Below are 21,818 nucleotides of genomic sequence, written 5' to 3'. Positions count from 1 at the left end.
GTGAGGATCTAATGACTAAGCATACTGAAATTAGCACAATTTGGTTAGTAAGTGCTGCTTAAACTGTTGGTAAGAAGGATTTTACTATGTGCACTATATTGTCAAAAGTATTGGGGTACCTCTCCAAATAATTGAATTTATGTGTTCCAATCACTTCCATAGCCACAGGTGTATACAATCAAGCACCTAGGCATGCAGACTGCTTCTACAAACATTTGTGAAAGAATGGGTCACTCTCAGGAGCTCAGTGAATTCAAGCATGGTACCGTGATAGGATGCCACCTGTGAAATAAGTTCATTCGTAAAATTTCCTCGCTACTAAATATTCCACGGTCAACTGTTAGTGGTTTTATGACAAACTGGAAGCAATTGGGAACAACAGCAACTCACGTAAATTCACAGAGGAGGGACAACGCATGCTTAGGCACACAGTGTGCAGAAGTCACCAACTGTCTGAAGAATTAATAGCTACAGACCTCCAAACTTCATGTGGCCTTCAGATTAGCTCAAGAACAGTCCGTAGAGAACTTCATGGAATGGGTTTCCATGGCTGAGCAGCCTTACATCACCAAGTGCAATGGAAAGCGTCGGATGCAGTGGTGTAAAGCACACTGACACTGGACTCTAGAGCAGTGGAAATGTGTTCTCTGGAGTGAGGAATCACGCTTCTCTGTCTGGAAATCCGATGGACGAGTCTGGGTTTGGTGGTTGCCAGGAGAACAGTACATGCCTTACTGCATTGTGCCAAGTGTAAATTATGGTGTGGGGTTGTTTTTCAAGGGTTGGACTTGGCCCCTTAGTTCCAGTGAAAGGAACTCTTAATGCTGCAGCATTCAAAGCCATTTTGGAAAATTTCATGCTCTCAACTTTGTGGGAACAGTTTGGGGATGGCCCCTTCCTGTTCCAACAGGACTGTGCACCAATGCACAAAGCAAGGTCCATAAGGACATGGATGAGTGAGTCTGGTGTGGAGGAACTTGACTGGCCTGCACAGAGCCCTGACCTCAACCCAACAGGACACCTTTGGGATGAATTAGAGCGGAGACTGTGAGCCAGGCCTTCTCATCCAACATCAGCGCCTGACCTCACAAATGCTCTCCTGGAAGAATGATCAAAAATTCCCATAAACACACTCCTAAACCTTGCGGACAGCCTTCCCAGAAGAGTTGAAGCCGTGATAGTTGCAAAGGGCGGGCCAACTCCACATTAAAGCCTATGTATTAAGAATGGGATGTCATCAAAGTTCATGTGTATATAAAGGCTGGTGTCCCAATACTTTTGGCATTATAGTGTATGTATGAAACTCAAATAGAGGGGTATTGTGTATAGTGATTCAGATCAGTTGCTGTGCAGCTCAAAATTGCAGTGAGGAACACAGTATAGCTGAGAAACCTGACAGGTGTCATTTTCCTATGGTCAGCTCATCCACTTTATTTAAATCAGATATTTTGGTATGGACAGCTCCATCTGCAATAAATCTTCTATTTTCTATTTTTCTATTTCCCATTCATCACCTCCTCAACTATGTTTTTTACCTTGTCTGTTTCTTTCCACAGAGGTTCACCAATGAAGATCACCTCGCTGTTCACAAGCACAAGCATGAGATGACACTCAAGTTTGGACCTGCCAGAACGGACTCAGTCATCATTGCAGGTGCTTATCTCTGCAGAATTCTGTAGTTTCAGGAATTTTCCCCCACCTGATGATTGTCTGATCATCTTTCATGAATTCAATAGTCAACAGAGCAAATAGGCACCAATGCCATAGAGCATTGCAGCATCAATTGGACAAAGAGCTAAGAATCACTCCCTGTGGTCTCCCAGCATATCCATTAGAAATAATACTGATCATATTTTTAGTACAATTTGTTACATCATCTTATTTGTAGCGTAGTGTAATGCGTCAGTTTGGTGCTTATTGACTCTATTGACTGTTGTATCCCTGACAGACGACTTGAGAACCAGGACGTGGGGAAAACATTCCTAAAAACAGAGAGCATGTCATGTATTTCTGCTAATAACCACCCTGACTGTCCCCCCCCCTGCCTTTCTAGACCAGACTCCCACTCCGACTCGGTTCCTGAAAAATTGCGAGGAGGTGGGGCTCTTTAATGAGTTAGCCAGTTCCTTTGAACAAGAGTTCCCCAAAACCCAGGAAGATGACGACAGCAAGAGAGCTAAGAACCCTGTAAGCTGTTACCGAAAGGGGGGGGGGGGAGGGGTTTCTCTGTTTTGAATTTTCAGAACCAAAATCCATAAAGGGGTTAAATATAAGGGTTGGGTGTATTCTGGGTTAATATAGATGACAAACATCATCTGTGCATATTTTGAGATCAGCAAAGGCATTTCTCCCCTCCTTACGATAGCTACCTCCTGCCCATCCTGCTGCCCTGGACATGAGCCTACAGACACCATCTGAGGTGAAGGTGAAGCAAGAGGGGCCTGTTGAGGTGGATTCCTCTTCTCCCGGGAGCCCTGACTCGGCCTCCAGCATGTCTGACAGTGACGGGAATCCCACGGTGAGGGAGGGGAAATGGGAAAAGACGAGGGGAGAAAGATATGTCAGTAAAGACTGCACAGTCCTGCTGACTCAGGCCCTGGATCAGATTCTTGAGAGACTGATAATCCTGGGAAAGGAGAAATTGAAAGAAAATGAGACAGAACATGATAAGAAAGTAAGAAGCATAAGATGAGTTTCATTGAGTAAAGGGGTAGGGAAGAAGAGTTAGGAATTAACAAATGAATTCTCTTTAATGGATGCCGATAATCTTTAAAGCCGTTTATTAAGTTTTTGAAAACCTCCATATGAAGGTAGCTGTACAATAACACTATGAATTGGATTTAAAATAAGACAGACAGACACTGCAAAAATAAACAACACTGCAAAAATAAACAAATCTCAAAATGTAATCAATCAATAAGTAACAAAACATTGCAGGGGGTTGTGCGTGTGGTATAACTGAAGTATGCCTTGTACCCAAGGATTGGGTACAGTAAAGTGGTAAGTTAAAGAGGGTTAGGGTTAGTGTTCTCCAAACTGTGTGATTCGACATGTAAAAACCAAACATTTGGCACAAAGGGGCATCTGAAACCCTTAGTTGGCAACATGAGTCTATAACTGAAGAAGCTTCTCATCTCAGGAGCGGATGGGACACATTATTCATAATGCAGTGAAGTCTGGACAACTTTCTCCCCTCACCCACTGCTCTCAAGGAGTCCAGGCTCAATCCTATGGCAGATGCTTGTTTAGCTAAACACCTTTTTTCACATCGATATCCAACAGCAAACGGCAGTGAAGAATGTGACACCTGCTTTGATCTAGTAAAACAAGTAGGCCTGCAAGTTTTCTGTCCAAACTAAAGGCGCTTTAACAAACTACTCTCCAGTTTTTCCTAGACTCTCATTACATTTTCATGCTACTCCAACCTGTAATGGGTGTAAACACCAAGGTAGTAATAGCACTGTACACTGTATAGCATATTTGAAGTGCTGAGGTGGGAGGAAGGTATATCTTTTAAAGGGATGGTTTCTGCTCTTCTGTGTGTCCAACACTGAGATGTAGCTGGTTCCTCAAACACCACCTAGTGAAACTGTAAAACGCTGTTTTTCTGTCACCGATGCCTCCTACGCTTGTGTGATCATAAGGGGATGTCAGGAGATGGCAGATTGTACCTGAAGTCTGTGGTGTAAGATAGAATGGATACAGTAATTAGTCTCTGTGGGATTTTCCGGAGATTTTTTTGCGATTGTTGTGCTCAAAAACACTTGATTTTGAAGTGGCTTTTCTCGAAATTTGCCAGGCAATTTGTGGAATTATGCATTTTTTTGTGGAAAGTTTGAGAACTATGGGCTCAGTTATACATATCATATATGTATTTATGTGTGTGTGTGTGTGTGTGTGTGTGTATATATATATATATATATATATATATATATATATATATATATATTACAGCGAAAAAGAGAGGTTAGGAGCATGTACTGATACAGTGTGTTGCTGCACTCACCACATGACAAACCACCTCAGGGATGAGAACCTGAGTGCAGCCATGTGGCAGGTGATACCTCAGCACCACACCAGTCCAAATGGACCAGTGTGAAGTTTTTTCTGGTGGCTGGAGTGCCAAACCTGCCACCAACCCCCAAGTTTTTCCCTGTAAGTTGGATGACCTCCGTATAAGGCTGAGTGTAGATTAATGTCATACACATGATAAAGCAATTGCAGCTTAAGGGCCCAATGGATTAGAATGACTCTGGCCATTCGTGAGATTTGAACCAACAACCTTCCAGTTACTGGCACAGATCCCTAGCCTCAGAGCCACCACTCTACATACAGCCACAAAAAAATTAAGAGACCACTATATTTTTAAACAAATCTGCAATTTTAAATCCTGATTTAATCCTGGTTATGCTGGCAGAAGGCTACACTGAACAGCAGGTTGCTTCCAGGTTCAAAATTTCTAAGACAGCAGTACGCAAGAACAAGGTGAAGCAGGAGACATTGGGAATGACCTGAAACCAGCCAAGTAAAGGGCGGAAGTCACATCTGCCAGAGATGAGCGTTAAATTATTCAACAGTTTCTCACGAATTGTAGGATGGCATCAAGTGACCTTCAAAAGGAATGGGGAAGTGCAGGTGTGAAGTGCACTGCTAGGACAGTTTGTATTAGGCTCCTAGAAGCAGGAATGAAGTCCCATCAAGCAAGGATGTAGCCCTTACCTACATACATACATACAAACATACACACCACACATACACAAATGGTTTTGGAGGAGTTTAACCAGAGAGCAAAGAAAAAGCAGCCAATGAGTGCCCAGCATAGGTGGGTCCTCCTTCAGGACAGCTGGAGAAGCATCCCAGGAGGCCACCTCATGGAACTGGTGTAGAGGGGACAGTAGGGTCAGCCAGTCCCTGGAGCAACTGGGTTTAAGGGCCTTTATCAAGGGCCCAGTGGTGAGATCATTCTGCTGAACATGGGATTCGAACCGGCAACCTTCTGAGTCCCAACCCACAGAGCTGCCCTGCCCCACCAAATTACTTTTAGTTTAATACTTTTTTGGTTAGTGCATAGTTCGATATGTTTGAAAAACGAAGTGTGATTTCTTAAATCCATATGACTGTATGCACGGTGTTGCAAGGTGTGCAAAATATTCGAGTTGTTTTTCACGGTCTGTATTAGTAATTGTTGTTGGTAATTGAGATGTGTTTATTGCACTGATATCCCCCTTATTGCGGCCCGGCAGAAACACATGCACTAATGCACATTGCACTGGGACCACAGGATGCATCATGGTCCAAATGCAAGTGGTCTGTTGATTTGGCCATTTCTTATGAAAAAGCTGCAATAAACTTGAAAAACTGCAAGCTCTAGCAAATATTGTGGAGGTTGTATGATTTTGCGTTAATTTCAGTATCCTGCACGGACTGAGTAATGGGGGCATCAATGCATTTGCATCATATCAGATATTCATTTACTGTAGCATGTTAATAAAGTTGTCTGTGAAAACTATGGTGTCACCTTGCTCTTCTCACCCAACAGGGAAGGCTAGACGGTGATAAAAACACTGGAGAAGTCAAAGAAGAGATTCCGCATGATGTTGCTCGACTTGTCCAGGTATGAGTAAGCTCTGTGACGCAGGTACAGCATAGGATCTTTGATACTTATGTGTGCTAGGTATGCAAAGTACAGTGGGTCTAGGAACGGCTTCTAAGTCGTCTCAGGTGTGGAAGGGCCACCATATTATTTTTTCTTTATTTTGGACGCCTTTGGTCTGTAGTCAACAGCACTGGAGCGTCTGTTCTTGGGTACAGGGGCTGTACAGTTTTAGTCATGGGGATAGGTTAAACAAATCTTACAAGAAGCAATCATTTGCTAACAAAGAGTAGTTGTTTATGTAATAGTTGTTACCCCTAACAGGAGAGTAACCCAAAGTCAGCAGTGAGTTCAGCCCCTACCCCTACCATCGTTCGGCCCGGCTCGCTGCCGCTCCACATGGGTTATGATGCCATACACTCTACTATGCCCTCACCAACCTCAGTCATCACACAGGCTCCTCCCTCCAACCGCCAGCTGGGGTAAGTCTGAGTTGGGGGTAAGTCTGAGTTGGGGGTAAGTCTGAGTTGGGGGTAAGTCTGAGTTGGGGTAAGTCTGAGCTGGGGGTAAGTCTGAGCTGGGGGTAAGTCTGAGCTGGGGGTAAGTCTGAGCTGGGGGTAAGTCTGAGCTGGGGTAAGTCTGAGCTGGGGTAGGTCTGAGTTGGGGGAAGTCTGAGTTGGGGTAGGTCTGAGTTGGGGTAGGTCTGAGCTGGGGGAAGTCTGAGTTGGGGTAAGTCTGAGCTGGGGGTAAGTCTGAGCTGGGGGTAAGTCTGAGCTGGGGGTAAGTCTGAGCTGGGGTAAGTCTGAGCTGGGGTAGGTCTGAGCTGGGGTAGGTCTGAGCTGGGGTAGGTCTGAGTTGGGGTAGGTCTGAGCTGGGGTAGGTCTGAGCTGGGGTAAGTCTGAGTTGGGGTAAGTCTGAGTTGGGGTAAGTCTGAGTTGGGGGTAAGTCTGAGTTGGGGGTAAGTCTGAGTTGGGGGTAAGTCTGAGCTGGGGTAAGTCTGAGCTGGGGTAAGTCTGAGCTGGGCCAATTCGGTCCCTTGAGTCTGAATTTCATTGCAGCCACCTTTTCTTAAGCCTCCCTTATCATATAGCTCCACCCCTGTGTTCCTCTGCTGTTCTCAGCGACCCAACATAAGCGTCTGTCCCTTTCTGTCTCTTTGGCTTCCGCTAATTCCTGCTGTGCACTTGCAGTTCCCCTACAGCGCAGTACCCAATGATGATGCATCTTCCCAATGGCCAAGCGGTACCAGTGCTTCCTGGCCCAGTGCAGATGCCCTCTGTCATATCGGTGAGTCATGTGCCTCCATCTGTGGCCGCCATGGATCGTTCCTGGAGGACATGGTGTAATGGCGTGTGTTTCACAGTTGGCTCGGCCGGTGTGCATGGTGCCCAACATCCCCGGTATCCCTGGCCCCACACTGGGAGGCACCAGCAGCGGCTCCTCGTCCCCCTCTGGATACAACCACCATTCAGAGGCCAAAATGGTAAGACCGCCCCCCAAGCTCCATTCGTCAGTCTTCTCTCTCTGTGTCTTCGTCTGTTTTTCCATTCTGTGCACAGATGGACATTTGCACAAGGCTAGCATAGTGACAGTAGGTGTTTTTTATGTATACTGTCTTTTTTCCTTTTGAAATATAGCTGTTACCATACTGAGGAAGTTTTAAAGAATTTGCAAAATCACAGCTAAGTGAACAGATATGGCAAATATAAAGGGCGCCGCCATCGTGAAATGACTTGTTTTCTTTTGTTGAGTCGTTTCTTTTTGCTCTCCGCTCTTGACGTCAGTGATGCTGACAGACTTCTGTGTCCCAAGTTCACTACTGGTGTCCAGTTAATGTTTCCCCTGTCATACATAGTGGCTGGTTGAAAGGATAAGAAGGATCTTTAGGACATGTTTCCACGTTGTATTTTTAAAACCAAAAAATAAATCCGTATTGTTATCTACAGAACTGAAAACATAGAAACACTAGTAATTTTAGCGTTATTCTTACCATTTACAAAGTGATCTCTGCAAACTCTGCCACTGTTAAGGTTGTAATTCATTCTTGATATTTTGAGCAGTTTAAATGATGCCAGCAACCATTAAAATGATCTGTTAAAGTCACCCATCAAACAAAACCTAATCTTATTGGTTATATTGCGAAGTAAGTCACAACAGAATGATTACGCCTAGTCGATTGAATTCTCATTTATAATCGCATGTTATCAGTTCCTTCTTGGCATTGTATTACATTCTAACTTCCCTAAATCTTAAATAAGCTTCCTAACTATAGAATAACAGTTAAACTGTCCTAACTTTAATTTGCCACCACATAGTGTGAGCTATAGCTAAACTTACTTTATCCGTATGGGCGCCCCTTTATTGCTTTTACACAAGTGAAATATAAGGACATAACGATAAAAATGATATATATTGCAGCCTCATTTTAATATATCATGGAAATGAATTGCAGTATTCCCGTGGTTTCAGTCATCCACAGTTTACCTCGTTCTGAAAAAAAAAGTTAAATGTGTAATACTATGTTTTTTCATATCTCCTTCATCCTTTGATGGGTGTAAAAGCATGATTTGCATTGCTACGTTATCCCTTGATGCATGATATTTCATTTAATATTTCTTGAAAATTAGGGTAAAACATCAGAATCCCTTTCGTTCAAGAACAGTTCAATTTTACCACATGTATGGACACGAAAATCACACAATATTTGTGGTCTTGGAGGTTCGCTGCATGTTTTGACTGTCCGCAGTAGGTCTTGGAACGTATCGGACTACTGTAATAAAACATAGCCATGATATATATAGTTTTAATTATGTCATAAGTGGGGCTGTGTAGGCAGGGGCGCCGTAAGGGGGAGGAAAGCTAGGACGATTCCAAGGGCCCCTGAGTGACAGGGGCCCTAAAAAATTAGGAAAATAACTGGATTGGTTTGGACTGGGGGGCCTAATATGATATGCTTTCATGGGGCCCAAAATCTCTAGCAACGTCCCTGTGTGTAGGTATCTTAAAGTTAGGAGAGTTTGTTTAAAATTTGGGAAGTTATGAAGCTTATGTAGTATACTTTTCCAGTCTTAAGTTAAGATTGGAACAGTTCATCTGCGATGGCTTTTTTCTTAAATCAGGTCCTAGCCCTAGTTACCATGATTACTGAAGAGTTAAGATAGGATCTGCATGTTAGGATCTTTTTGTAATCAATTAGATGTTAGGGTTTTTTCCCCTGAGTTTGGTGGGTGACTTTGACAAATAATTTTAATGATCATTTAAATGACAATTTATAATTTAAATAATCATTTAAATGACAATTTATAATTTAAATAATCATTTAAATGACATAATTATAAATTATAAATAATTTAAGTGACAATTTAAATTGAATAATCACTTAGATGATGTATTATACCCAACACTGGTAATAACATTATTGTAAAGAACTTTCGTGGATCTAGAATAAAAACTTTAGGTCTGAATGATTTATGAGCATCACACAATATGTTGCCATTGCATGAATTAATGGATGGATGAGCTGGAATGTTTTTGACGACTTAGATAATTTTTTGTGTGTTTTATTTGACGCAGATGTTAACATTGCAGCACAGAGAAAAGTAATTAACTGTTACACAATGAAAGTTACAGGCAGTCCGAGGAAGAATATCCAACTTACAGACAACTCATACTTACGAACGGACGGCCATAGAGTCTATTATATTAAAAATTCAAATACGATGGTTCGTAAAGTGTTTTGTTTCATGTAAATGCTTGTTTATGTATTAAAACTATTGATTAATGGAAGTGTTTTTGAAGTAGTCCGTCAAACTACTGGCAGGCTTCTGCTGGCATTTACCCCCAGTGTCCCCCTTAGCAGAAGGGGGGCATTTTGTGTGTTTACATCGGAGATGTAGGTGTTGCGGATTCACCTGAATGTAGTTACTTGTTGCTTCCTTTTGTTAAGGGTGACATTTAACGTCATAGTAAAGTTGTTCTTTTCCCTCCAGGGACTTATAGGGCTACCCGACAGGCCTCTGGTGATTCACTGTGAATAACGAAGTGTACTTTCTCAAGCAAGAAAAACGCTTTTATTTATTTATTTATTTATTTATTTATTTATTTATTTTCCCAGCCTCCTGATATGTAGGAATCCGTGCAGTGAATGTATTTCAGATATGTACCGTTGAATTGCTGAAGTTAAAAATGTTCTTATTCAAAGTGATGGAATTCAAATGCTCTGGGTACACATGGTGTTTGCGTGTTTCCCCCATGAGTGAGTGGGTGACCTGGCATTGATGGACCTCCATCTAGATTGTATCCACCTGGAATGTCTCACCTTCTGGCTCAGCATGACCCTGTGCAGGATGGACCGTTATGGCCAATGAGTGGGTGAAATGGAGTGTAAAGAGTGAATTTAAAAACTGATGATTTAGTTGTAAATTAACATAATTGTTCACACATTTTCATTTCACGGTACCTGTCGTGGGCAGTGTGTGGCTCAGCAGGCTAAGCCTATGTGCCTGTGATGAGAAGGTTGCTGGTTCGAACCCGGCCGCGGCAGAATAGTCACATGTCTGTGGGCCCTTAGCAAAGGCCCCTGGGTGCCGTAAGGTGGCATAAAGCTGTGGCCCCCCTGCTTGCTGTCCCCTGTATGGAGAGCAAGACGGGGCAAAAGCAAAAGGGAATTTCCTTTCCTTAAGCATCTCTACTCTATTCTTTGTAATACTAAAAATACATAAGTATATATTATTTGTGGCTGTGTGCCTGTAATCACAAGGTCACCGGTGCAAACCCAGCCTCTGCGGGTCCTTGAGCGAGACCCTTAACCCCCAGCTCCCTGGGCGCCCCAAGACCCTCAACCCCCAGCTCCCTGGGCGCCCCAAGACCCTCAACCCCCAGCTCCCTGGGCGCCCCAAGACCCTCAACCCCCAGCTCCCTGGGCGCCCCAAGACCCTCAACCCCCAGCTCCCTGGGCGCCTGTAATCACAAGGTCACCGGTGCAAACCCAGCCTCTGCGGGTCCTTGAGCGAGACCCTTAACCCCCAGCTCCCTGGGCGCCCCAAGACCCTCAACCCCCAGCTCCCTGGGCGCCCCAAGGCCCTTAACCCCCAGCTCCCTGGGCGCCCCAAGGCCCTTAACCCCCAGCTCCCTGGGCGCCCCAAGGCCCTTAAGCCCCAGCTCCCTGGGCGCCCCAAGGCCCTTAAGCCCCAGCTCCCTGGGCGCCCCAAGGCCCTTAACCCCCAGGTCCCTGGGCACCCCAAGACCCTCAACCCCCAGCTCCCTGGGCGCCCCAAGGTCCTCAACCCCCAGCTCCCTGGGAGCCCCAAGGCCCTTAACCCCCAGCTCCCTGGGCGCCCCAAGGCCCTTAACCCCCAGCTCCCTGGGCGCCCCAAGGCCCTTAACCCCCAGCTCCCTGGGCGCCCCAAGGCCCTCAACCCCCAGCTCCCTGGGCGCCCCAAGGCCCTCAACCCCCAGCTCCCTGGGCGCCCCAAGGCCCTTAACCCCCAGCTCCCTGGGAGCCCCAAGGCCCTTAACCCCCAGCTCCCTGGGAGCCCCGACAGGTGGCTGCCATTTGCAGACAGCTTACTCTACAAAGAGCAAGTTGAGGGAGGCGTAAAGACAATTTCCCCACTTGGGTCAATAAAAGTATCAGTTACTCCCCCCCGTATGATGACTGCATTCCATCTGATGTCTTTGCCCCCCTCAGAGGCTGAAGGCGGCCCTGTCTCAGACTCCTGGAGGCCAGCACGGTGCCGGTATGGCTATGGGCTCCAGTCCCATGGGGCCTCAGAGGCCGGAGCAGGGCCAGCTGCTGGTGCAGCAACCCGACGCACCTTCTCCAGCGCAGCCACAGGTATGAGCCTTCGTCCTCCACCTCTCACCTCACCACCATACAGCCTTACCGGATGTCGACCTCTGCCCACCGTGGGCTCTCTGTCTTCATCTTGTATGTATGCTGCAAATAAACGGATTCCATGCTTGCATGATTACAGCTCTGGAAAAAATGAGGAGATCACAGCAAAATGTTCAGTTTCACTCATTTATCAATTTCTAAAATATGCATTTTTTTTGCAAGCTCCAGACTGGCTCCTCCCTGCTTCTCTTTGATGAAGGGCTGCTTCCTTGCTTTATGGGTCTTCAGCCCTGCTTCTAGGAGCCTGTTATGAATTGTCCTAGCAGTGCACTTCACACCTGCACTTAAGGTCTTCCATTGTTTTTGAAGGTCACTTGAGGTCATCCTCCGATTCATGAGGCACTACTTGATAAGTCGAAAGTCATCTTTCGCTAGAATCCAACTAATCAGTGTTAAAATTTGTCGTCAACTATTTTTATTACCAATTGTCAATGTTATTGATTAGTTGTTGCAGCCCTCTTTGCATTCACTTTGTAAGCTGACGCTTTTGTCCAAAGCGATGTACAAGAAATCCTGGCTGGAAAAACACATGCATCTAATTGATGTGAACTCATGCGCTCAAATTATGGCTGCAGATTGGCATCATGGTGTGACCCAGGTTTGTCAGGCTCTGGCCAGCTGTTCATTAAAAGAGACGCTTTATTTGGCTCAACATGCCATCCTGACTGAGGAGGGTCAGTGTCTCAACATCCCTGACTTCTGTCCCAGGTGTCTCCAGCCCAGCCCACTGGCAGTCGGCGGCGGAGGACAGCAGAAGACGATCCAGACGAGAGGAGGCAGCGTTTTCTGGAGCGTAACCGGGCCGCAGCATCGCGCTGCCGCCAAAAACGCAAGTTGTGGGTCAACTCCCTTGAGAAGAAGGCTGAGGAATTAAGCACCATGAATGTCTCTCTTTCGGTGAGCCCCCCTCCTGTCCCCCTCCTGCACCCCTCCTGTCCCCCTCCTGTCTCCCTCCTGCCCCCCCTCCTGTCGCCCTCCTGCCCCCCTCCTGTCCCCCAGGCTCATCCCTCTACAATAAGGGCAATTTAGAGGCACCGCTTTGCTTTTCTTTTTGCATGTTTTTGGACATTGGGATAAAACAGGAGAGGTATGTGACTGTCCACTAAGTTACAGTACCATGCTGTTTTTGATTAATCAGAGTGATTTTAAAATGATTACAACTTGTCAGAAGCGCTTTACCCAAATTTGCAGAACATTGTAATTGTCTGTCAAATTGCTCTAAGACTACAGGGGAAGCACAACTTCACCCACAAAATTGCCATAAGAAATTAATTAGACGTTGCATCAGTGTAAGTTAATCTTATCATTTGGACAGTTTATGTATGCTTTGTCTAAAAGGAGAATAGAGGAAAGCTTATTGGTGGATATGCTTCAGTGATGTGTTTCAGTGCCCCCCCCCCCCCCCCCGGATGCCGTGCTTCACTGGGAGCCTATGACAGCTTCATACATAGTTTTTGATCAGGCAGCGTTGATTGGACAGAGACTTGCAGTCAGTCATTTTCAAGCTCCCTGGAAGCCTCTCTGCATGGTTATCTGGAGACGTCTTACCTAGAGCTGTCACGATTACTCGATTTGTACTCGATTACTCAATTATTAAAAAGCATCAATTAGAATTGTCCTTTCTCTGTTACTCGGCAGTTTGGCGGAAGGAAGACGGGTCCAAAGAAAGAGCTAAAACACCGGTTGTGTGGAAGCACTTCACGTTAAAAGTGAATGAAAGCGCAGTCGTCTGTCTGCACTTCAAAGCAGAACTTAAATATCACACCAACACGACTGCAATGCAAGTGCATCTTAAAAGAAGGCTTTCAAATTTGATTGACTCACCCAGTAATATGTGGTTAGCCAAAGATGTGTGTCATTTAGCCATTTAGCCTCTCGGAGTAACTGAGCCTGTCTTTGTAATCGCTTTGACTTAAATAATTTTCAAATTTTACTTACTACAATTCCTGTATATCAAAATAAATGCTGCTAAAATTAAATTTAGCCCTGTCACGTAGTTGCATAATCTTACATAATATGGTACATATGATGAATGATATTAGAATAATTTCACATTGCAATATTTGAACTTTTTGAGGTATTTAGAAGTTGAAAATGAACTGTATAGCCACATAGATTCTATTGGTAGTTAATAAGATCTATCAAATAAGTTGTTGGTGTTGCTGTGAGTTGGCAACACATAAAGCAGCAGCAACAAATCACTTGCTTTGTCTTTTTGCAATAGAAAACCGCTAAATCTTTCATGACCAGTTCTTGTTTGCTTTTCTCATCTTCAGTCATCGTTGCTTAATTTCTTCTAAACACGCCACATGGTTTATGAATGAGTCCCAACAGCAAGGACGAGAATGATTATGATTGTCTTAGATCAGGGGTGTCAGACTGCAGTCCTGGGGGGCCAGAGCCCTGTGTAGCTTAGTTTTTTCCCTGTTCCATCACAAATGACTCGGCCCAAGAGCTGTGTGGAAATTAACACAAGGAGGCGCAAGGAGTTGAATCAGGTGTGTTAAATGAGGGGAAACTCAAAAATGTGCAGGGCTCCGGCCCCCCAGGACTGGAGTTTGAGACCCGTGTCTTAGAGAATGCCTGCAGAGCTCATGCGAAAGCAGCGGTGGTAAACTTTAGCCTATTTTTTTTATAACACATACTAGATGATGCTGAATAGGAGCCATCATTAAAATTGTGAAGGTTGCTGAGTTTTTGTTCCTGTGACTGAGTATAAATGTTTTAGCGTGACTTATTGATGATTCAAACCCAGCAGACGTCTGCGGTTTTACGACGTGACGATTGCTTATGCATGAAATGCCACGTTGACATTAACGTCGTACGTTGTGCAATCCTGTCGGGGGGGTACAGCAGCGCAGCGGCACAGCGCTGTCACCATGCTCCGCCTCTTTGCGTGTGCTGAGTGTCACGCCCGGCTCGTACGATCCTCGTGTGTGCCACGCCCCTCATTACCTACGTGTACTACCCCGATTGTAATCACCTGTTGCTTATTCAGTTCAACCTGTCTTGTGTATTTAGTCCGTGTCTGCGTGAGTTTCCCTAGATCTGTCATTTGTAATGTTTGATGTTCGTCGCCAGTCTGCCCTAAATAAACCCCGTTTACCCGTAAGTTCGGCTCCACTCGCCTGCTTCCCGGCTCGCCTGCTCCTGAAGTGTGACGTGTGTGTGTGTGTGTGTGAGCGGGTTTATCTATCCTTATGGGGACATAATGTCCCCATAACGTGATAAATATCCGTTTTTTTTCCCTTATGGGGACCGGTTTCCTGGTCCCCATAAGGGAAAACTCTATTTTTAAAAAATCGGTGACTGCTATGAAAAAACTAAAAATGCGAAAACTCTTGTATTTTGTTAGGTTACTTATGGTTATGGTTAGGGCAGGGTAGGATAAGGATATGTTTACCCTACATGTGTGTGTGTGTGTGTGTGTGTGTGTGTGTGTTCAAAATGGACAAATTGCTTGAGAAGAAGCCATGCTGGTGTAGCAGCACATTAGATCATTTCTTACAAAAATAAAGGAGAGCAGAATTTACATATAAGTAGACTGACTGACCAAAATGAGAAAAAAGACTTTATTTGGTCATGCTGCTAACGGTCGATACTGCGCTCCCCCAATTTAAAAAATGACCATCCGCATCTTCCCTGCCTTGCATGGAAAAGGGCCCCCATCACGTAGGCTGTCTGTGTGTCAGATTCTTCCCTATACTGCCTGCTTTCTGCAATACTAGTTTCTCAGTTTCTCCCACTCCTCTCCCCCATGAATGAGCTCCAAAGTGTGCCTGACTCTCCTTTAGAATGAGGTGTCCCTGCTGCGGAATGAGGTTGCCCACCTTAAGCAGCTACTGCTGGCCCACAAGGATTGCCCTGTCACCAACCTGCAGAAGAAGGGCGCCTACCTGGGTGAGTCCACCAGGCTCCACATTGGCTCTCAAGGCCTGCAGTCCTGTCAGAAGGCTGAAATGGCTGGTTCTTTAATCAGTTAGTTGGCCAAAAACACTCTCTAGCTCAGGGGTCACCAACTCCGGTCCTGCAGGGCTACTATCCAGTAGGTTTTCTGTCCCACTTGGCTTCCGATGAGCCACACCTGCTCCTGGTATTTACCTGAGAACTAGTGTGGCTCATCTGAAGCCGGGTATGATAGAAAACCTACTGGATAGTAGCTCTCCAGGACCGGAGCCGGTGACCCCTCCTCTAGCTACATGATATGTTCAGTACTTCTGTCAGTTTGGCTCCAGTCAGCTGACCTGTGTCATCACCAGTGTTTTGTGAGTGATGTTACGCATCTGTGCAGAGTGAGAGGAAGGGAAAAGTAAGAACCTGAATATTGGAATAGGTAATCTTAAACATTCTAAAATAAAACCTGAATCTAGGATTTGTCACATCAATAATGTAATAACATTTAGATAATTTGGTTGGAGTGAGTCACTAATTTAACTGTGTGTGTGTATGTTTGCATTGGTTCCTGTATGTACTGCAGGAGAAGAGAGCCTGAAGGATTCATCCGAGCCCACAGGTTCCCCAGCTCAGGTTATTCAGCATAGTTCCCTAGCGCCCAGTCCTCCCAGCTCAGGGCCCAATGGCCTGAGCGCACGTGCTGCAGCTGAGGCAGTGGCCATGTCCGTGCTGGCTGGCATGGGGGGCCAGCAGGGCGGCAGCACCGGGGGCCCCTCCCACATCATTATGTCCTCGCAGTCTCAGCCTGCCGCTAGATGATGAGCACAGCAGCGGCCGCAACACTGGGGTTACCTAGAACTGGACCGGCATCAACAAAGGAGTGAGTCTTTGACCCCTGGCTATATCCTCTTGTCCCTCCCACCTTCTTCTTGGTGTCCACCCACCCAGTGGTGCATGGCACTGGGCCGGAGCTCTGCAACAGCCTGAGGATGAACTGAAACAAATGGAGTTCTTCCTATTCTCGATGCCATGGACTATGGGGAGAGCTTGTCACTCCTGGATACCTCCCCAAACATTTCATAACTCCACCCTAACCTCATTTGGCTTTACGACTGCATAACTTGTTCTGTGTGCATTCTCGGCTGACTCTACAAGTGGACGTTTGGTGATGCTTACCATACACATACACGCTCACGCTCACGTTCTGTGGCCCAGTAGTTCGATACATACAGGTCATTTTCCAGGTTTTTTCAATCGCTACTCTTTACCAGATGAAGGCCAAGCCTTGCTCTGCTGTACATCTTATGTTTAACGTAGTATCTGTCTTTTCACACACTGAATGTTGTTTGAGAAGAGGATCTTTGTGTTTTTATTGCGGAAAAGTAACTTAATTTTCTGGCCAGTTTGAAATAAGACTTGAAGATGCTCAACCGATAGTAGGCCATAATTATGGACTAGTTCTATAATGTTGTTAGCTAACCTCTACCAATTTGTAAGATCTACATCAACCTGTGTACACCTACATGTAGGAGTATGTGTATGTGTGAGCTTATATGTTGTGTATGGGCAATTGCACACTTAAATGTATATCAATATTTAGCCTAAAGTCTTCAATACACTAATCTGGTTTTGTTGGCATGCCTGTTTTACTCACAGATTAGTCCGGTTTTTGGTCATTTTATTTTTTTAGTTGCATTCTGTCCAACCTGGATTCCAGGAAACCTTTTATTATTTTGGGCTTCCGCCTCAGCTGACTGCATCTGCTAATAGTGCTGGTTTGGGATGAGTTCAGTTCCTTGTTTGATGACCTGGTGCAGAGTGCCTTCCCTGGGACTGTTCGATCCCATGCTTTTTGGCTTGTTCCCAACTCCCTGATTTGTAATGTTTTGGGGGGTCTTCACTTGTGCAATGGTGTCTCGTGTTGCTCTGAGCTGCTGACTAAGTTATTTTGTTCTGCAGCATTTTGCTTGTTGCCTCCTAATCCTGCCATCCTCTCCTGGGTCCCTCAGCATTAGGTTCTCCCACACAAAAGCTCTGTTGCCATTAATGGTTTAATTCACGTGATTGATTTCAGAAATTATTGAAAATGCTAATTGACTGCATGATTCCAATCCTTTTTTTCCATATTCAGATTTTTTTTTCTAGGGTTGTAACGGTACATAGAATTCTCAGTTCGATACAAACTTTGGTTTTGTGCTCACATGGTTCAGTGCAATTTCAGTACAGCAGGGAAAACAGAACTGCTTTTGAAATGGTTTATTATTAAAACTGCAAACACAATTAGGAACAGTTTGTTACCCAAACAAAAGGCAATGGGTCTGTCAATTTGTCTAAATAACAAAACCTGAGAGAGGCTTATTTGCACATTGTAAAAATAAACAGTAATAAAAATAGAATTGAAATAAGACGGAATCATAACAATCATGATGAACTAATTCCTGTGTAAACCGCATTCTCTATTACTGAGTAGGACATATCTGTATCGATAAACACCTCAACAGCCTTACAATTTCTTTAGCGTGAATTTCCTGGCAAAAATGTCTTAAGTGCCACAGGGAGACTAACTTGCTGAGTCTGTTCTGTTTCGTTCCGACACACTCTGATGTCTCAAATGAGTTACCACATTAGATGCGTTTCCAGCAACATATCCAAGTTTGATATAACAGAGCTGTCTTATCAACTCTCTCTCCAGTGTTAGTGTAATTTATTGGGAAAAATGTTCCCAAACTACTGATTGACCGTGGGGGGGTCTTTCTGCCCCCCCTTTGCCATTATGACTGACTGTAACCAGCACTAGCTGTAATCAACTCACAGCCACAGTTAGCATAATGTTTTCAGTGTTGAACATCTATTTGTAAATTTAGGCTCTGTTCATATAAATAATGCATTCATTTGTTCAATTTTGCATCTCTGGCCAAAAATGATATTACCTGGCGGCACACGATGAATACATGCACCGTTACAGCCCTGTTCTCTGTTAACACGCTTGCAGCTCGTGGTTCTTCCTCAGCTGCACTTACACTTTTCTATACAAAAGAGGAAGAAGGAAAAAATAAGAAGCGCAATTTGCCTTAAATATCACACTTGTGCCTCCCACCTTTCCAGGATAAGCTGATGGCAAGACAGATGACAAATGGATGGACAAGATTTTATTCTCCTTGGTTGCTCACTGTGTGAAGAACCTTTAGTTGTGGGGGGAAAAAGTAAAAAAACAACAACATATATTTGTATACTCTGGTATTTTGTAAATATCTTTGGATAAAAAATGTGCAAACCTTTCAGTCTAATGTCAGCATGCAGTCGCAGTGTCTTTGTGCATCCACTGAAATGTCTTTCCTGCCAACGTATTTTAAGTTTATGTGAATTGGTCCATCTCTCTGAGATACTGCAGCAAAATTGATCTGAAACACATGCATTTGAAACAAAAAAACTAAGGGTTACTTTTTACTGTTTATTACTGTACATGTAACATATTGCAGTATATGCATATATAACTTAACATGTCACCTTTAACATTTTGTATGCAGTGCTTAATGTTGCAAGCATAAAATATTAAGAATAATGTAGAATATCCAGAAAACAATATGCAAATTTCAATAACACCATTCTGGCTTGACATTTATCTCATTTTTGACAGAAATAATGAGAAATAAAAATGATAAATGCTTCCATAAGAGGATCTTATGTGCATCGTATCACACCTTGAGTATGTAAATGTATGCATAAAGATTGTTGACTACTTTAATGATTTCCAAGCATCTTCCAAGTGGCTGGTCCCACAGCCTCTGTGGTGCATACAGCTTCCCGTGTGAGCTTTGAGCTTTGAACTAGTGTCAAACCTGGGTGGGTAGTCCCTGTTAGACAAATTATATACAATTTCAAAATGAAACTTCATTTAGCTTTCATTTTATTAATTGTCATTGGCACTTTTTTTTTTTATTACATTCATTGCGTGCTCTTGTCAGGATTTTCCTGATATCTGCTATGATTAAAGCTTTTTTTTTTATTAGTTCTAATGAAATATAGAAATGCTTCTTTTAAGATTTTTTTTTTCCACTATTTTAATTTTTTGTTGATTTGATGTATTCTGACATAACAGCTCTTTTTGTATTTTTTATAGGAAAATAATTATACCTGGACAAATTTGTTTGACCCTCTATGATGCCCTAGCAGCAGAAACTGGTCTGTCTCCTTTCAAAACATCATTCAAACCGCTTAATTTATTATGGAGTATGATTCAGGGGAGAATGAGAGTGGGAGTTTTTTTCTGTAATGTATTAGCAGTAACAAATAAATAGTATAACCTTATGTGTATATATATAAAATATATATATAATATATATACCATTTAAACTCGAACTAATTCTGTGAAAAGAATTCATTAAGAAAAAAAGGCCATTTTAAAAGGAGTTGCTGTTAGTGTATAAATCTATTTTCTGTAAAGTTGCACCTCAAAATGTTATTCTGGCAATTTTAGACATTTTCAATGTATTGTACATATGTGTACTATATATACTTTTTCATGCATGTTAAAGTGAATTATAAACATTTACTGTGCTGCAGTTTTAATTAAAGAAAATGGAAAAAAAAACGGTCTGGTTCCAAAGTAACTTTTCTCGTAAATGATGCATTTTGGCATTTAGTAGTTCATTCTGGTTTTATCTGTAAACAAACCAAAGTTTTGACAAGTAGTAAACTGTGCATAGGGAATTGTACTTTTTTTCTTTACTGGAAACAAGGAAACCATCCATCGATCCATTTTCTGTACCTGCTTGTCCTATTCAGTGTCACGGGTGGGGGGGTGTCGGGGGGGGTCTAGAGCCTATGGAAATGAGGAATAACAAATGTGATAAAGATTGCATCGTTGAATATTCAGGGAGTACTGTAGTATTAGTACATTACAGAACAGTATAGTACAATAAGTATTGTAAATCTAGAGGTTCTGAAGCTGCATACTGACCTTGTGGGCTGTACTGTATCCCCCTGTTCTGTATATGAGGTTCCAGCTGGATGAAGGAATGATCCCAACAATAATGGATGAGTCTGTTAAGCTCATGTGCTTCCCATGGTGCGCAGTTGAGTGCAGTTGGAGAAAACATGTCCTGAAATAGTGGCGGGGCACAAAATACATCGAACAACACAGAGGTTGCTCTTTAATACGCAATGCAGTTGTGAAAGGAACACTTTATGGCTATAAACGATATCACTTGATAAATATAATAATCGATACTTTATTGATCCCGTGGGGAAATTGTCTTTACGCCTCCCTCAACCTGCTCTTTGTGTCTGATCTCCCCAGAGAGATCTTGGACCAACAGATTGAGTTGGACTTGGACGTACCCAAAGGTAAGTCTCTCAGGGAAGGGGGCACCCAGAGTTAATCACTTGTAAAGACTCAGCAACACTAAAGGCTCTAATTTTGTTCAGTGTTTACACTGTATTTCTGTGCCATGTTGTGAATTTCCAGGTACAGTTAACTTTGGAACTCAAACTCCTCTTAATTCGACCAACTCAGACGTCAAACTGGTCTGTCAAATTATTTTTGCCTTGTACCTTGACTGAAATCTTGGAACTCAACAGTTCCTGCTAAAACTTGTATTGTATGGGTCGAGACTCATTCAATTCTACCAATTAGGACGTCGAAAGGGTCCAAATCTAGTCACAACTCGACTGAAAACTCAGAACACAACAAAACAAAACAATCCTGCTAAATCTTGCATGGACTGAGACATGTTTCCCCTTCCAAACAACAACCCCTCCGTTCCTCCTCCTCACCACCTGCCGCTTCCAGTATGCCATCAGCTCACCTAAATGAAGGTAAAGTGCTCATAAATGGTCATGATCAGGGTGGATTAATATTCATGCCAGAATGGTAATGTAGAGCAAGACAGTAATGTAAATTCCAAATCATTATTTACACAAGTGCTAGATATAACTTTAACTTAACTTTAACTTTTAAGGTATGGTCCTTATGGATGACACTGCAGTTGTGACCCTCTGTGCCGGCTTCTTTGAGCAGTTGTTCAAAGCTGACCCTCCAGTAAGGATGTTGGACATCTCTGGGTCTGTGGTTCTCGAAGCTGATACTCCGATCAGCTGTGAACCACCCAGTCTCACTGAGATTGCACGGGTGGTGAATCAGCTGGGGGTAGGGAAGGGTGCAGGGATCTGTGATTTCAGGGGTGAACTTCTCCAGGCTGGTGGTAACGCTGCTCTACTGGCATTGCAGGCAACCTTTGCTTCCATTTGGGAGTCAGGCGTCATCCCAACTGACTGGAAAACGGGACTTATAGTCCCTCTTGGGAAAGGGAAGGGTGAACACCTGGATTGAGGCAACGGTCTCTCCAAGTATGAGTGAAGTTGAGCAGCAATTATCTTCTCCAGAACTTTTGACAGAAATGGTACATTTGAGATAGGTCTGTAATTGCTGAGCTC

The 21,818-nt window shown here is 43.8% G+C and overlaps 1 protein-coding gene across 4 annotated transcripts in view; it reads left to right on the top strand.

The window, feature by feature from the left end:
- Positions 1 to 19,975, top strand: part of atf7a (activating transcription factor 7a) — a 33,587-nt gene extending 13,612 nt beyond the window's left edge. For 2 of the 4 annotated variants that reach the window (XM_072701839.1, XM_072701838.1), the window contains exons 3-13: positions 1,557 to 1,653; positions 2,054 to 2,187; positions 2,366 to 2,518; positions 5,540 to 5,614; positions 5,918 to 6,075; positions 6,784 to 6,880; positions 6,957 to 7,076; positions 11,283 to 11,429; positions 12,198 to 12,386; positions 15,284 to 15,389; positions 15,967 to 19,975. In XM_072701839.1, the coding sequence (XP_072557940.1) occupies positions 1,557 to 1,653; positions 2,054 to 2,187; positions 2,366 to 2,518; positions 5,540 to 5,614; positions 5,918 to 6,075; positions 6,784 to 6,880; positions 6,957 to 7,076; positions 11,283 to 11,429; positions 12,198 to 12,386; positions 15,284 to 15,389; positions 15,967 to 16,202 (1,512 nt within the window). In that variant the 3' untranslated portion in view covers positions 16,203 to 19,975. The remainder of the gene's footprint in view (positions 1 to 1,556; positions 1,654 to 2,053; positions 2,188 to 2,365; positions 2,519 to 5,539; positions 5,615 to 5,917; positions 6,076 to 6,783; positions 6,881 to 6,956; positions 7,077 to 11,282; positions 11,430 to 12,197; positions 12,387 to 15,283; positions 15,390 to 15,966) is intronic. The other 2 variants (XR_011983444.1, XR_011983443.1) reach the window with 2 other exon arrangements.
- Positions 19,976 to 21,818: the final 1,843 nt, after the last annotated feature.

Source organism: Paramormyrops kingsleyae, chromosome 18, assembly GCF_048594095.1.
Source record: "Paramormyrops kingsleyae isolate MSU_618 chromosome 18, PKINGS_0.4, whole genome shotgun sequence".
NCBI lineage: Eukaryota > Metazoa > Chordata > Actinopteri > Osteoglossiformes > Mormyridae > Paramormyrops > Paramormyrops kingsleyae.
The sequence above is the reverse complement of the archived record's forward strand: the minus strand, read 5'-3'. Positions and strand labels throughout refer to the sequence as shown.